The 15,071-nt window shown below is 35.0% G+C and overlaps 1 protein-coding gene across 4 annotated transcripts in view; it reads left to right on the top strand.

Annotated features, from left to right (window-relative positions):
- PCM1 (pericentriolar material 1) overlaps window positions 1–15,071 on the top strand; it is an 86,455-nt gene that overhangs the window by 24,637 nt on the left and 46,747 nt on the right. For 3 of the 4 annotated variants that reach the window (XM_069484911.1, XM_069484910.1, XM_069484909.1), the window contains 14 exons: window positions 556–665; window positions 2,554–2,770; window positions 4,752–4,938; window positions 5,890–6,063; window positions 6,565–6,722; window positions 6,846–7,081; window positions 7,990–8,141; window positions 8,284–8,413; window positions 9,371–9,511; window positions 10,406–10,596; window positions 11,734–11,934; window positions 13,633–13,852; window positions 13,961–14,106; window positions 14,611–14,801. In XM_069484911.1, the coding sequence (XP_069341012.1) occupies window positions 556–665; window positions 2,554–2,770; window positions 4,752–4,938; window positions 5,890–6,063; window positions 6,565–6,722; window positions 6,846–7,081; window positions 7,990–8,141; window positions 8,284–8,413; window positions 9,371–9,511; window positions 10,406–10,596; window positions 11,734–11,934; window positions 13,633–13,852; window positions 13,961–14,106; window positions 14,611–14,801 (2,454 nt within the window). Of the gene's footprint in view, window positions 1–555; window positions 666–2,553; window positions 2,771–4,736; window positions 4,939–5,889; window positions 6,064–6,564; window positions 6,723–6,845; window positions 7,082–7,989; window positions 8,142–8,283; window positions 8,414–9,370; window positions 9,512–10,405; window positions 10,597–11,733; window positions 11,935–13,632; window positions 13,853–13,960; window positions 14,107–14,610; window positions 14,802–15,071 lie in introns of all 4 variants that reach the window. The other variant, XM_069484907.1, reaches the window with a different exon arrangement.

Below are 15,071 nucleotides of genomic sequence, written 5' to 3'. Positions count from 1 at the left end.
GGAACATAGCCATGCTGATTTATTTACAAATCTGTGGTTGCTTTTGCCCCACAGTGGCAGAGTTGAGTGGTTAAGACAAAAACCGTATTTCCTACATAGCCTGTTATGTTTACTATCTGAACCTTTAAGAAAAGTTCGCGAGTCCCTGTACTTAGAGCATTGATTCTATCAGAGGATATGGAGGTTGAGACCTGTGAGAATCAGCTGTGCTTTTCCTGACTACACTTTCCCACTTACTGCCTCAACACAAACAGACTGATAGACCTGCCCCACCCCCATTCCATTGAGTCACTGTTATTAACTGGGATGTAATAGTAGCCCTCCTTGCATGTTGGGACAGAAAAGGATGAACCACTATGCTAGAGTTTTGTGATTGTCCCTTTATGTTTAGTTTAGATGGAAACTTCTAATAAAGTGATTATTGGTAGATGAATATGAATGTTTCAAGTTAGGTGAGATTTTTAATTTTTTCTCAAAACTTTTAGCTTCTCAGAAATTAGAAAAAAGATGTTTGACTTATTTATATTAATGAATAGTTGTTAATTTTCTCTCCAGTTGTTGCAGAAACTACAGGTAGCTTATCTGGAGTTAGTATCACATCAGAACTAAATGAAGAATTGAATGATTTAATTCAACGTTTCCATAATCAGCTTCGTGATTCTCAGGTAACTTAATTGTTTCAATATAGTTGAGTTTAAAATCACATTAATTAGTACAGGGGGTTCTCAAACTACAGTAAGTATAAGTATCACCTGGCATAATTGTTAAGCAATGTAGGTTTCTGGTCAGTGGGGTCCCTCTACCTCCATAGATTTGGGGTGGGCTTTTCCCCCTGTGATTTCAGTACTGGTGCCCTGGGGACTATATTTGAGAAACACTTAATTAGAGGCACATCTACTTTGAATGAAGTGATTAGTGAAGTTTTCCCTTTGTAAGTTACTAGGTGACACATTTTTTTCCTCTAAAAGACTATTAGTCACAACCTTTAAGACTTAGGTTTAAATCTATATCCTTACAATAGTTTACTAATAATTTTAAGAAGGTTCTTAAGTGTGATTTGAGAGTAAGTGTTAAAATTTCATGAACTTTATAAATAATAATATAAATGCAAATTTTCAATATATGGGCCCTGGGTAAGAAAGGGTGAATTAATACCTCTCCACTGGAAATGAGTATGCTTGATGATGAAGTGTCTCCTGCCTTCTTGCTGACCAAGTGAAAATAAAAGAATACGGTCCAATCATTTGGGAGAGTTATTTAGCGATGTCTAGTAAATTTTTTCTGGTGACCCTGCCATGGCCTATTGTAGAGAAACCCTTACATGTTCACAAGGAAGTAAATATAAGAATGTTCATGGCAGCATTGTGTTAATAGCAAAAAACCAGAAACACCCTAAATGTCCATGAATAGGAAAATGGATTAATGAATTATAAACATAGAGTGAAATTCTATATAGTAGTTACAGTAAATGAACCAGAGCTATAATGAATGAAAAATTCAAGTTTAAAAAGGATACCACTTACTTTATATTTAAAAGTATGTTAAAGAATGTACATTTTTAATGGATACATACATAGGTCTTATAAAATAAAAACATGTATGAGAATGGTAGATACCTAATGCCAGATTATTGTTGTCTGTGGAGAGGGGTAATGACATTGGGGAAGGTTACATGTAGAGCTTTGGATAAATCTGTAATGTTAATGTTTCTCTTAAAAAGAAAGAATTGATGCAAATATGGGAAAATGTTAAAATTTGACTAAGCGTGATGGGAGGTATTCATTATATGATTCCCTAAGCCGTAGTGGAATCTTTCTTTTTTTTTTTTTTTTAAATAGAGGAAGATAGGAGAGAAGTGATAGAAAAAATTGATAGGTTAAGAAGTTAAAGTTTATAGTGGTAGTTCTAAAAAGATACAAGAGATAGAATGAGATTTTTTTCTATGTAACATATGGTATTGCTACCACTTAATTTAGATCCAGGTAAAGATGTCCAGTGAATTCAAGACCACTGTTTGGCTATACATATATGTAAAACCACATGTAGTCAGCCCTCTATATCTGTGGGTTGCACGTCTGTAGATTCAACCAACTGAAGATCCAAAAGTATTTTTGTGGGGGGGGAACTAAAAATAGCAATACAACAATTTAAAATGTAAATTTAAAAAATAATACAGTATAACACTATGTAGCATTTACATTATACTAGGTATTATAAGTAATCTAGAGATAATTTAAAGTATATGGGAGGATGTGTGTAGATTATATGTGAATACTATTTATATGAGGGACTCGCACATGTGTTGGTTTTGGTGTCCCAGGGGTCCTGGAACCAATCCCCCGTGGATACTAAGGGATGACTGTATGTATATGTTATAGTGGCATATCAGGAAATAGTATTTAATTTGGGAATAGGAGGGGCATACACTTATAGCCACCTGCATAACGTAGGCAGATATTTCTCTTTTTATAAAGAATATTTATACATTTTAAAAATGAGAATACAACCTGTAATTGCCTTAGTCTTAACTTTTCTTCTTGTTTTTTAAATAAGTCTCCTGCTGTTCCAGACAATAGAAGACAGGCAGAAAGTCTTTCACTAACTAGGGAGGTTTCCCAGAGCAGGAATCCATCGGTTTCGGAACATTTACCCGATGAGAAAGTACAACTTTTTAGCAAAATGAGAGTGTTACAGGAAAAGAAGCAAAAAATGGACAAATTGCTTGGAGAACTTCATACACTTCGAGATCAGCATCTAAATAATTCATCATGTAAGTAAATCTGGTTCAGCAATATTAGGTAGAGGACAACAGAAGTATATATGCTGTCACATAATGGTTTAGTAAATAGTTGATGAATGAATCAATATATGGTTCCTCAAGAAAATTATAATATACAATAATAGTCAAATAGATTTAAATCTGTTTTATAATTCAGAAAATGGAAAGAATAAAGTTGGGCCTTGAAAATTGTAGAAGAGGAGGTAACTATTTGATACTTGGACATAATAATACTATATTTTTTAGCATATTCAAAATGTTCTCTTAAGGAAAAACTAATACATTTAGTACTTTGATTTAAAAGTCCTGAAACCGTGAAAACATAGATTTAGAGTGTTTACACAAAAACATAATGAGGTATGAAAAACTTATGTAGTGCCCATAGTTTAGTGCAGAAAGTCTGTCCACAACTTACAACCCACTGGACTTGTATTCATTTTTTAAAAATGAATCTCAGGCAGCTATGACTATAGAAACTATCTTTTCTGCTCTACAGATACTTTACTTGTTATGTCTAAGTCAGACCTAGTTACTAGTCTTTGGTTGGTATCTTACTACCTTGTCAAGCCTGGTCCCTGTCACTTACCGAAATAGTAATAGGGGCTCAAACATTGGAAATTGGAGTCAGTAGGGGCAACCTCAACTGGTTGTTACTTTTCAACATTCTAGTTGCTCTGTTATTGAAGAAAAAGACAAGGTGTAAAAACATCAGCTCTGGAATCCTTGTTTCTTGTTCTCCACACACATGTTTCACTGCCACCCCTAAAAGAACCTTATTATTCCTGCTCCATACTCCTTTCTTATATTCCTTTCATTTCCCTGACTTCTGCTAGGCTCCTTCTCTAGAGCATAATCCCAGTCCTTATCCTTTACAAACAGATGAACACAACTAAGAAAAACTTAAAATTCAAAAGTTGTGCTTCAGGCTTTGTGGTCAGTTTTGCACACATGAAGAAAGTAACACTGCCTTCTGATGACTCGTAAATGTCATTTTTTTCCCACTGGGAAACAGTGTTAGAGCAGTAGCAATGGGTAGAATGGTCAAGGAATATACTGGGAAACAGTGTTAGAGCAGTAGCAATAGGTAGAATGGTCAAGGAATATAGTGAAGAGACTACTGGAAACCAGTTACAGTAATTGTGGCATTAAAGTGAACAACAAATAATGGTGGTCCCTGTGAGAAAGTTCCTGACAAATGACAATAGCTTTTAAGTGGTAGGAGGCAGAGCAGTGCAAAGATTCTTAATCTTCATTAATTGCCCTTGAAGGCATAAGATATCTTTGTCTGATAGTAAAATTAAATAGAAAAGTAATTAAGATTTAGATCAAGGACTATAGAGGATTTGCCATCATCTAATTAGAAAATGATATTGCTGTTTAGTAGTTCATGGTATGGGAATATCACAGTCACTTTAACACTTTTGCTTTGTCTCCTGGAGTCGGAAAACTTCCTTCTTGGTGGCCAGATGTAATTCCTCTGGGCTGTAAGTTTGAAAACCTCATAAAGATCTATCACCTAGGACTACCGTATAAAGATTAGAGATTGAATCTTGCACAGTTATACATAGTGGCCCTGTTTAACTTAACCTAGAACCAAGTTATCAGAGTACTCCTCTGGTTACTTTTCCAAGGTAGAATTTCATAGTTCTTATCAATTTCTATCTTGTCTTTTTCTTTTAGTTTTAACTAGTGACTATAATGTAAAAATGATAGAGACTCTGGAAGAAAGAAGTACAAATGTATCTTCTGTGTGCATTTTGATGTGTTTAGTTGTGGAGTATGCTGATAAACAAGTGCCCTGGATTTATCCATATGTTTCTAAAATTTAAATCTGCAGAAATTAAGATGTTAATGGTTTTTACCATTTATTTTTCTATATGTGAGCAAACTGAATAAATCTTGCTTGATGCCATGTTTGTTTGTTCACGGTAACTGGTAATTTTTTTCTTTTTTGTAGTTGTGCCTTCTTCAGCCTCTCCACAAAGGAGTGTGGATCAGAGAAGTACAACTTCAGCTCCCTCTGCTCCTGTAGGCTTGGCACCCGTTGTTAATGGAGAGTCCAATAGCCTCATGTCATCTGTTCCTTATCCAGCTGCTTCTCTAGTCTCTCAGAATGAGAATGAAAATGAAGGCCATCTAAATTCAACTGAAAAACTCCAGTAAAACATTTTCTTACAATCATTGTTTACTTAGATTAAAATTAAATAATAAAGATAAATGCTGGGTTTTTTTTGATTGTGTTGAAAATTATGGCAAAACTGTATTTATTTAACATGATAAACATTCTTAAGTGATAGGGTAAATGAGTGGGGTGTGTGTTCTGTGTGCATTATTTGAGTTGTCTAAGAGAAATAAGACATTGTAGCAGGCAGTTTCTGCAAACTGATATTACTTTCTTGTTTTTAAAATAAAGGATCAGAAATAGGACTATAGTTAAAAATATGTGTATATTTACATGGTTTAGAGACCAGACTCTAGAGTCAGACAGACCTGAAGTTGTATCATAACTCTGTGTCACTGTGGACAAATAACTTACCCTTACTAAGCCTCTGTTTCCTCATCTACAAAATAGGGATAATAATATACTTGCATAAATGTGTTTTAAGGATTAAAAAACTGACATAGTTCCTGGAACTTAGTAAGAACTAAACAAATTTAATTGTTAGTTTTGTTAAACATATTTTATGGTGTACCAATCTCATATGTGTCGACAAATTAGAAACCTTCTGTAAATGCTTAATAATGTCTGCATACCTGATTTGCCTGTGAGGTAGTATTTAAATTAAATAATACTTCACACTTTTGATACTTAAGAAACCTGGAAAGATTTTTGACATTGAGTTTTCTGCTGTTAATATTTGTACCTGCTTAAAGTGAACAATTAAATTGAAATTAGTTTTCTTATATTTTTGTCCCTAACACAACATAAGAAAATAATGTGGTGAGATTTTGAGTAAGCCACACTTGACATTAAACTCAAAACTTTATAGTCACACCCCCTGGATATTTGACTAGGTCTAAGTTTTGTTTATGCTGGCTGCTATTTTATGAAAATAATGTATGCTTCGTTGTGCTAAAATGGGTATTAATACATATTTTTTGTTTATCAGGAAGTTAAATGAAGTTCGAAAGAGATTGAATGAACTAAGAGAATTAGTTCATTATTATGAACAAACATCAGATATGATGACAGATGCTGTAAATGAAAACACGAAAGATGAAGAAACTGAAGAGTCAGAATATGATTCTGAGCATGAAAATTGTGAACCTGTTACTAACATTCGGTAAGAACTTTTTTTGTATGTTTTCCCAACATATTTATCCTAACTTAATACTTTTAATGTGGAAAAAAAATGCCTCATTAGAGTGCTCACTATGTGCCTTTTCTTTAAGCTTTTCTCTTGTAAGTCTACTGTTTTGGTCAGAGCATGTCCTGTATACTATTGCCCTATAAAGAAAAACAAATAGGGAAGTATTGTGTACAGTAGGTTAGTAATTTGTTGTTTGTTAGATCAAATTCAAATAAATCATAAGAAGTATCTAACTTTAGCACTTTTCTACCTTTTTATTTTCAGGTGTAATTTGATTTTTCAGCTGTTTTTCTTCTTAAATTTCCAAGTAGCCCATATGCAGAAGTTAATGAAAAGCAGGAGTGATTATTCAGAGTTTGAATTTAAATGGAATAGCCAATGATGTTCTTAGTTTGAAATTATTTATCAGCAGTTCTAAAACTTTGATATATATTCTTTTTGTACTTTAAATAACTTCAGACTGTTTTCTTCTAGAAATCCACAAGTAGCTGCCACCTGGAATGAAGTCAATAGTAATAGTAATGCACATTGTGCTTCTAATAATAGAGATGGGAGATCAGTGAATTCCAATTGTGAAATTAACAACAGATCTGCTGCTAACATAAGGGCTCTAAACATGCCTCCTCCTTTAGGTATGATTGATTATATTCACAGATACTTTTGCCATATTATTCTTGTGAAGTGGATTCTCTTTCATTAGTATTCTTAAGTTTGTAAAAAAAATTATTGATTTCTAGTATACATGTTTTCAGCAGATTGTCGATATAATAGAGAAGGAGAACAGGGGATTCCTGTTGCACAAGGGGAAGACGATGAGGAAGAGGAGGAAGAAGCAGAAGAGGAGGGAGGTAGTGGAGCCTCATTATCTAGTCATAGGAGCAGTCTGGTTGATGAGGCTCCAGAAGATGCTGAATTTGAACAGAAGATCAATAGACTTATGGCTGCGAAACAGAAACTTAGACAGTTACAAGATCTTGTTGCCATGGTACAGGTGAATATTGTTTGGTTTATTAAAAAACTATTTGTCAAATAGTGCAGTCATAAAGTAAAATTTGTGTATGTGTCTGGTAATTATGTTGGTATAACTACACTCATACACATTTATTTATTATATGCCAGCTTTAAATGCTTATTAGCACTGTATGTGCCATACATTAGAGGTTAGCAGACTTTTTCTCTTAAGGGTGAGTTAGTAGATTTTAGGCTTTGTGTGTGTCATACACTCTCTGTCACAACTTCTCAATGCAAAAGCAGCTGTAGATGATGTGTAAACAAATGAGTGTGACTCTGGCCCAATATAGCTTTATTTACAAAAACAAGGGTTTTTTGTTGTTGTTTTTTGCTGAGGACTCTGGCCTTATATCATGTAGAACTTTTATTATAATATCTCAGTGAAGTAGATTGAAGAGGTGTTATATATAGATAATTGTTTTCTCCAATCTTTCACTATTCAAAATAATGCTCCAGCGAACATTTTTTTACAAGCCTCGATGCATTTGTGTTTTTCAAGAATAGATATGAAGAAATGAAATTATTACGTTAGAGTTTATGTACATTTAAATTTTAATGGACACTGCTTAATTGCTCTCCAGAATGACTGTATAATTTGATATTCTAAGCAGTGGTATATGAGAGAGCCCATTTCTCCATACCCTTGATGACATTTTATTATATTGATATCATGTGGCTTGTTTAACCATGGTGGGAATTGGCTTTTTCCAAATTTTTCCTGTTATAGGAAGAGGTGGCATAAACATGTATGCAAACTCATATAGTTTCTCTATTGCTTTAATTTTTTAATGTTGTGTAAATTTTATAGACCAGTAGTATTTACCAAGGTGTGAATTAGATAATGTCTTTAGATATCAAGATTGTTTTAACATTATGATGCTGTTTTAGGATGATGATGCAACTGAAGGAGTCATATCTGCCAATACTTCAAATTTGGATGATTTCTACCCAGCTGAAGAAGACACCAAACAAAATTCAAATAATACTAGAGGAAATGCCAATAAAACACAGAAAGATGCTGGAGTAAATGAAAAGGCAAGGTATGTTAAGCATTTGGCCTTCATTTAATAAAAATTTAGTGCCTGTCATAGAGAAGGTACTCAGGTAAGTAATGTGTTATGTTGTGCTTAATGCTGTCGTCAGATTTTATTAGAGTCCATAAATGTATCAATTTAATTATAGAGAGAAATTTTACGAAGCTAAACTACAGCAGCAACAGAAAGAGCTAAAACAATTACAGGAAGAAAGAAAGAAACTGATTGAGATTCAAGAGAAAATTCAAGCATTGCAAAAGGCATGTCCTGACCTGCAGGTAATTATGAAATTTATTTCTTTCCATTTGTTTGACAGAAGATGTTTAAAACCTAATGTCAGCTAGAAGTATTCTGTCTTTTTCAAGTGCTTAAGTGACAGATGTATATCAATTTTGTGGTTACTGAAATGGATGCACTAATGACATGGGTTGGGGATATATATTTACGATATGAAAGATGGCACATAGGAATTGAGTCTGATTATTTCCATTCTTTTACTTATTGGGCAGGCTAATAGATTGAGAACATAAGTAGTTATAACTATTTATTATATTAAAATATTCTGCTTCAAATTGTGCAGTTATGGACCAGCGCTTCCATCTTTTACTGTCCTAAAATTACATAATAAAGCCTTTAAGCCCCTGTGAGTTATCTAAGGAAAGTAATTATATGTAGTTTGAATATTCAATGTGTGTATACATGGGTCTTTGAGATTGAACAGAGAATAAGATATCTTTGACCATTTATCAGATAATCAGATAATGATATAGGAAGGGAATAACAATTCTTTTTGATGTTTTCCTAAAATTTATTGGTTAGCGTTATCTTCAGTTAGATTTTGTTTTCAAAGAAAGAGAAATACATCAAATGACGTATTTCTAATATAAGTGTTTACTTTCTAGACTCTTTTTCACTTTAATCCTTTTTCCCCTCATCCCCAATCTGAATAATGGAGGAATAATGTGGCAGAGTTGTGTTGAATATATAAAATTTTCCATAATATTTTATTTATATTGTCTTTGTTCTTCCTGAGAGTTACCATTATATTTATCAACTTTAGACATCTTTGTTTTCTTATATCAGATTATGTTTGTATGGTGATGACAATTGGAATCTGGTAATAACAGATTAAATTTGACACTAGAGCTCTAAAGAAGAAGTAAAATAACTACTTCTGTGAAATTAATATAGTTGCTTTAATTCCTCACAATAATTTTTTATCAATTCTTTTTTAGCTGTCAGCTGCTAGTGTGGGTAATTGTCCCACAAAAAAATATATGCCTGCTGTTACTTCAACCCCAACTGTTAATGAAAATGAGATCAGTACAAGCAAATCTGTTTTTGAGCCAGAAGATTCTTCAGTAGTGGATAATGAGGTATTGTAAATTGTACCCTGTTGTTGTTCTTGAGGTGGTCTTAAGACACATCTTCAGAAGGGAAACTGATTATCTGTAAAACATATTCTTAAATGGTAGTCTGTTTTGTGTCCTTTCGTTGGGGGAGGAAACCAATTTTTTCTAAATAATACCTACGTTTGGATCTTTTCAAAATATTCTCGTTCTAGGCCGGGCGCGGTGACTCACGCCTGTAATCCTAGCACTCTGGGAGGCCGAGGCAGGTGGATCGCTCAAGGTCAGGAGTTCGAGACCAGCCTGAGCAAGAGCGAGACCCTGTCTCTACTAAAAATAGAAAAAAATTATATGGACAACTAAAAAAATATATATAGAAAAAATTAGCCGGGCATAGTGGCGCATGCCTGTAGTCCCAGCTACTCGGGAGGCTGAGGCAGGAGGATCACTTGAGCCCAGGAGTTTGAGGTTGCTGTGAGCTAGGCTGACGCCACGGCACTCACTCTAGCCTGGGCAACAAAGTGAGACTCTGTCTCAAAAAAAAAAAAAAAAAAAAAAATTCTCGTTCTTTATTAGTAAATATTTGGCAGAATTACATGTAAGAGGGTAGTTGTAGCAGAGAGTAATCATTTCGGTTAGAAAGACCTATTCTTTGGCATTCTACTTATATATGTAATTTGTAGAAAATGTCATAACTTTTTCTAAATAGTTTCTGAAGTATATTTGGGTACTGCTTGTTTTTATTAAGAATTAATGATTGCCTAATTTTTCTTATTCATAACTAAAATATTATTTTACATGGATATCTTAGTCTGAAAAGGATAGAATAAGGATAGGAAGTTTTGTTGATACTGCCAGTATTATTGGCCTGTTATTCTTTAAGGCTACAGCAAATCCAATATTTACTTGACTAATTTTTAGTTGTGGTCGGAAATGCGAAGACACGAAATGTTAAGGGAAGAGCTGCGTCAGAGAAGAAAGCAGCTTGAAGCTCTGATGGCTGAACATCAGAGGAGGCAAGGTCTGGCTGAAACCACATCTCCAGTGGCTGTGTCACTGAGAAGCAATGGATCTGAGAACCTGGGTACTCCTCAACAAAGTAGAACAGAAAAGTAAGAGAGTTGTATAAGTCACTTTTTTTAAACATCCCCTACCTAAGACGTGTAGGCTAGGCAGCCTCTTTTCCCCTCCGCACCACAGCACAAGAGATGCTATTTCAGTGAGGCTAGTGTTAAATATCACTTTTGTGACTTAAATTAACTGAGTCTAGCCACTTTCTGTTCTGATTTCTTATAGCATCAGCTTTCTCTTTTGTTTTAAATTACTGTGACCCTTGATCAAACAGATGATATAGATTCCCTTGTATGTATAGGCCTTATTTTCTTAGTTAAGGTTTAAGCTTATGAAAAGAAAATGCTTGATATTTTGTAGTCTTTTCTGGCAGGCCAGAGATAAGCAGTTTTTTGCTTAAGTCAAACATCTACTCTTTGTAAGGTTCCTAAGGATCTTAAAACATATTATGTAAAACATTTACTTTTAGGATTTAAGTTTGAAATTGCCATGTTTAGAGTATCTCTAAAAGAATTGATCATCTGTAAGATCAAATACTTAGCTATATAATAATTTTCAGGTCTAAAGTTTTGAAATCCAGATTTATTTATGATCTTACCTTTTGATGTCCTCAGATGGCATTTCTGGAACATTGCACCAAGCCTCATTTTCTTCTTAGAAGAACTTTTCTGCTGGGTATGGTGGCTTGCACCTATAATCCCAGTGACTCAGGAGGCTGAGGTGGGAGGATTGCTTGAGGCCAGGAGTTCAAGACCAGCCTGGGCAACATAGGGAGACCCCATCTCTACAAAAAATTTTTTTAAATTATTAATAGTTGGGTGTGGTGGTGTGCACCTGTAGTCCCAGCTACTTGGGAGGCTGAAGCAGGAGAATCCCTTGAACCTAGGAGTTTGAGAGTGCAGTGAGCTATGATGGTGCCACTGCGCTCCAGCCTGGGCGATAGAGCAAGACCTCGTCTCTTTAAAGAGAAAAAAAAAAGAACTGTTTTGTGGAAGACAAACTAAATATATTTTATATTACAGCAATAGGGAGAGTATTACCCATCTCATAGAGTTATAGGTAAATGAAATTTTATATAGACATGTATATTTATGTTTGAAACAATGTCTGGCATACAGTAGATAGTAAAGTATTTTGCTTATCTCCAGAATACTTGTTTTATGCTTTTTACTTGCCAGAACAATGGCAACTTGGGGAGGTTCTACCCAGTGTGCCCTAGATGAAGAAGGAGATGAAGATGGTTACCTCTCTGAAGGAATTATTCGGACAGATGAAGAGGAGGAAGAAGAACAAGATGCCAGTTCCAATGATAACTTTTCTACATATCCTTCTAACAGTGTGACTCATAATTCCTATAATGTAAAGGAAACTAAAAATAGGTTAGTTTCAGTGTTTCAATTTTTTGTTTGCTTTAGAGTCTCAGGTCTTTCTGTCTGACTGACACCCAAGTAATTCTGTAGTTCTCCAAACCAATTCAGTGTTCTATAATTCCTTTCAATAATGACACTACCTATTCAGAGTTAGTGCAGACCCTACAAGTTAAGGGGCTCAGTCCCACAAGACTGCCCTCAGTTCAGATGCCAGCCTAAAGTGCATGGTCCCCAGGGTATGCACACTTCTGTCCAGCTTGGCTGCAAATTTGGGAGTTCATTTGACACCCTCTTTCAGGTTTGATAATTCACTAGAACAATTCACGAAGCTCAGGAAAACACTTGCGTTTGCCGTTTATAAAGGATTCAACTCATGAACAGCCAAATTGAAGAGGTGTATTAGGACAATGTATGAGGTAGGGAGGTATGTGGAGCTTCTATGCCCTCACTGGGTGCGCCACCCTCCCAGTACTTTGATGTGTTTACTACCCTGAGAGCTCTTTGAATTCCACTGGTCAGAGGTTTCATTAATGGGGGTTTTATTATGTAGGCATGATTGACTAAATCATTGGCCATTGGTGGCTGAGCTCGGTCACTGACCCTTCTCTCCTTCCTGGAAGTCAGGGGAGTGGGTCTGGAAATTATAACCCTCTCATGACCTAGTTGGTTTTTGTGGTGACCACCACCTCTCTCCCATTATGAAGCTATGTAGGGTTCTCTGAGAGTCTATTCATTAACTTAAACTGAGGTCTGCTTGAAAGGGGCTTGTTCTGAATAGCCTAAGTCTATCACTCAGGAGATGCTAAGGGTTTTAGGAATTCTGTGTCAGGAACCAGGGACAAAGAACAGATATATTATTTATTGTACCAGAAGGGTGTGGCTGCAATCCTGTGATCCCAGCTGGACTGGATCAAGATTCATGAATTTTCATCTTCATTCTTGTTTTTGGGAATTAAGCAAAAATGACAAAATTGTAGTTAGTGCAAAAGGACTGTCAACAAATATATTTATTAAATTGTTATTTATAGTAGTGAAAATCTTTTCATGAGTAAAAGGTGGTAAAGTAGTTATAGTAGCCCCACTTGATGAAATGTTGTGTGGCTAAACTTAAAGCGTGAAGAATGGAAAAGTGCTTGTTATAAATATTTTCATTTTGTAGAATATAAAATTATTTGGACACTTCTGTATAAAAACATAAATGAGAAAGACTGGAAAGTAATTAAAAATGATAATTGTACATGGGTAAAAAATTGGAATTTTCCCCTTTTCTATTTTTCATACTTTATAAGTCCTTTGAACTTGAAAGAGAAAATTGAGGTCCTGGGCAGTGGCTAGTGCCTGTAATCCCAACACTGTGGGAGGGTTAGGTGGGAGGATCACTTGAGGCCAGAAGTTTGAGATCAGCCTGGGCAAAACAGTGAGACCCTGTCTCTACAAAAAATAAAAAAATTAGCCAGACATGGCAGCTGATGCCTGTAGTCCCAGCTATTTGGGAGGCTGAGGTAGGAGGATTGCTTGAGTTCAGGAGTTTGGGGTTACAGTGAGCTATGACTACGCCACTGCACCCCAGCCTGGGTGACAGAGGGAAACCCTGTCCCTTAAAAAAAAAATAGCAGTTCACAGACCAAGGTATCAGGGCTTATTGCCATATTTTAAAAATCAAATTATTACATATGATGACTTTTAATGCTTTAAATCTTGTGTTAGGTGGAAGAACAATCGCCGTTTTTCAACAGATGAAAATTATCGTCCTTTAGCCAAGACAAGGCAACAGAATATCAGCATGCAACGGCAAGAAAACCTTCGTTGGATGTCAGAGCTCTCTTATGTAGAAGAGAAAGAACAATGGCAAGAACAGATCAATCAGCTAAGGAAACAGCTTGATTTCAGTGTCAATATTTGTCAGACTTTGATGCAAGACCAGCAGGTACAATTTAATATGAAAATAAATTTTTCTTTATCTTCATTACTTTCGAAGCAATACAAATTTTTCTCAAGTCATCAATAACTGTTAACAAAAATTTTCTTTTAATAGACTCTGTCTTGTCTGCTACAAACTCTTCTCACGGGTCCTTATAGTGTTATGCCCAGCAATGTAGCATCTCCTCAAGTACACCTTATAATGCACCAGTTGAACCAGTGCTATACTCAGCTAACATGGCAACAGAATAATGTTCAGAGGTAATCTCTTTCTTAGAAGTATTGAGACTGTATTATAAGAACTAAAATTGAATGAAGGTTTTACAATTATCTTCTGGGAGAAATAGACCTCAAATTGCATATTTGGACATTCTTTATCACCTGAGAGGTTTATAAGCAATAATTTGCATAATGTTTCCTTTTAATACTGTGGACTTTTGTTTGTTAAAGTTTATATTACTGAATCGTACGCTTACATTGGGTGAATTGTATGATGTGTAAATTATACCGCAATAAAGCTGTAAACAGGCAAAAAAGTGAGTTTCTTACAGTTACACCAGCTTTCTAGCAAAAGTGCTTTAGCGCTTGTTATTTAAAGGCTAAGTTATTGAATTAAGCCTGTAGAGCAAGGAAGTATTGTAGTATCAGAGTCAGTCTGTCCTGTGTGCCATTGAATCATTTCTTACATATATTCTTTCTGAATGTACTTTATATAGATGGTAATATAACTGACTTTTAGTTTATTGATGACCTAAATTGTTGTAGGTTGAAACAAATGCTAAATGAACTTATGCACCAACAAAGTCGATGTACGGAAAAACCTGGAAGCAAGGAAAGAGGCAGTAGTGGATCACACCCCCCTTCTCCCAGTTTATTTTGTCCTTTCAGCTTTCCAACACAGCCTGTAAATCTGTTTAATTTACCTGGATTTACTAACTTTTCACCATTTGCACCAGGTAGGTAACTAAAAACCTAAAGAGAAAATAAAAGCAAAGTGAGAATGTGATTTCTTGGCCTCTTTTTACAATAGGAGATTCTGTTTGTCTATGGTGAAAATGCCACCTTTTTCGGAAAAAATTTCTCTTGCTCTGTGAACCTATCTTGTCCTTCCTCAATAAATTTCATTTCATGCTTTAAGAAAAGGAATATAATTTGTCTATTGCATGGATTTTTAACATTTTCTTTTGGAATGGTAGGAAATGTTTGCAAAGAAAGTTACAAACTCT

Source organism: Eulemur rufifrons, chromosome 12, assembly GCF_041146395.1.
Source record: "Eulemur rufifrons isolate Redbay chromosome 12, OSU_ERuf_1, whole genome shotgun sequence".
NCBI lineage: Eukaryota > Metazoa > Chordata > Mammalia > Primates > Lemuridae > Eulemur > Eulemur rufifrons.
This window is presented reverse-complemented; position numbering and strand designations above follow the sequence as displayed.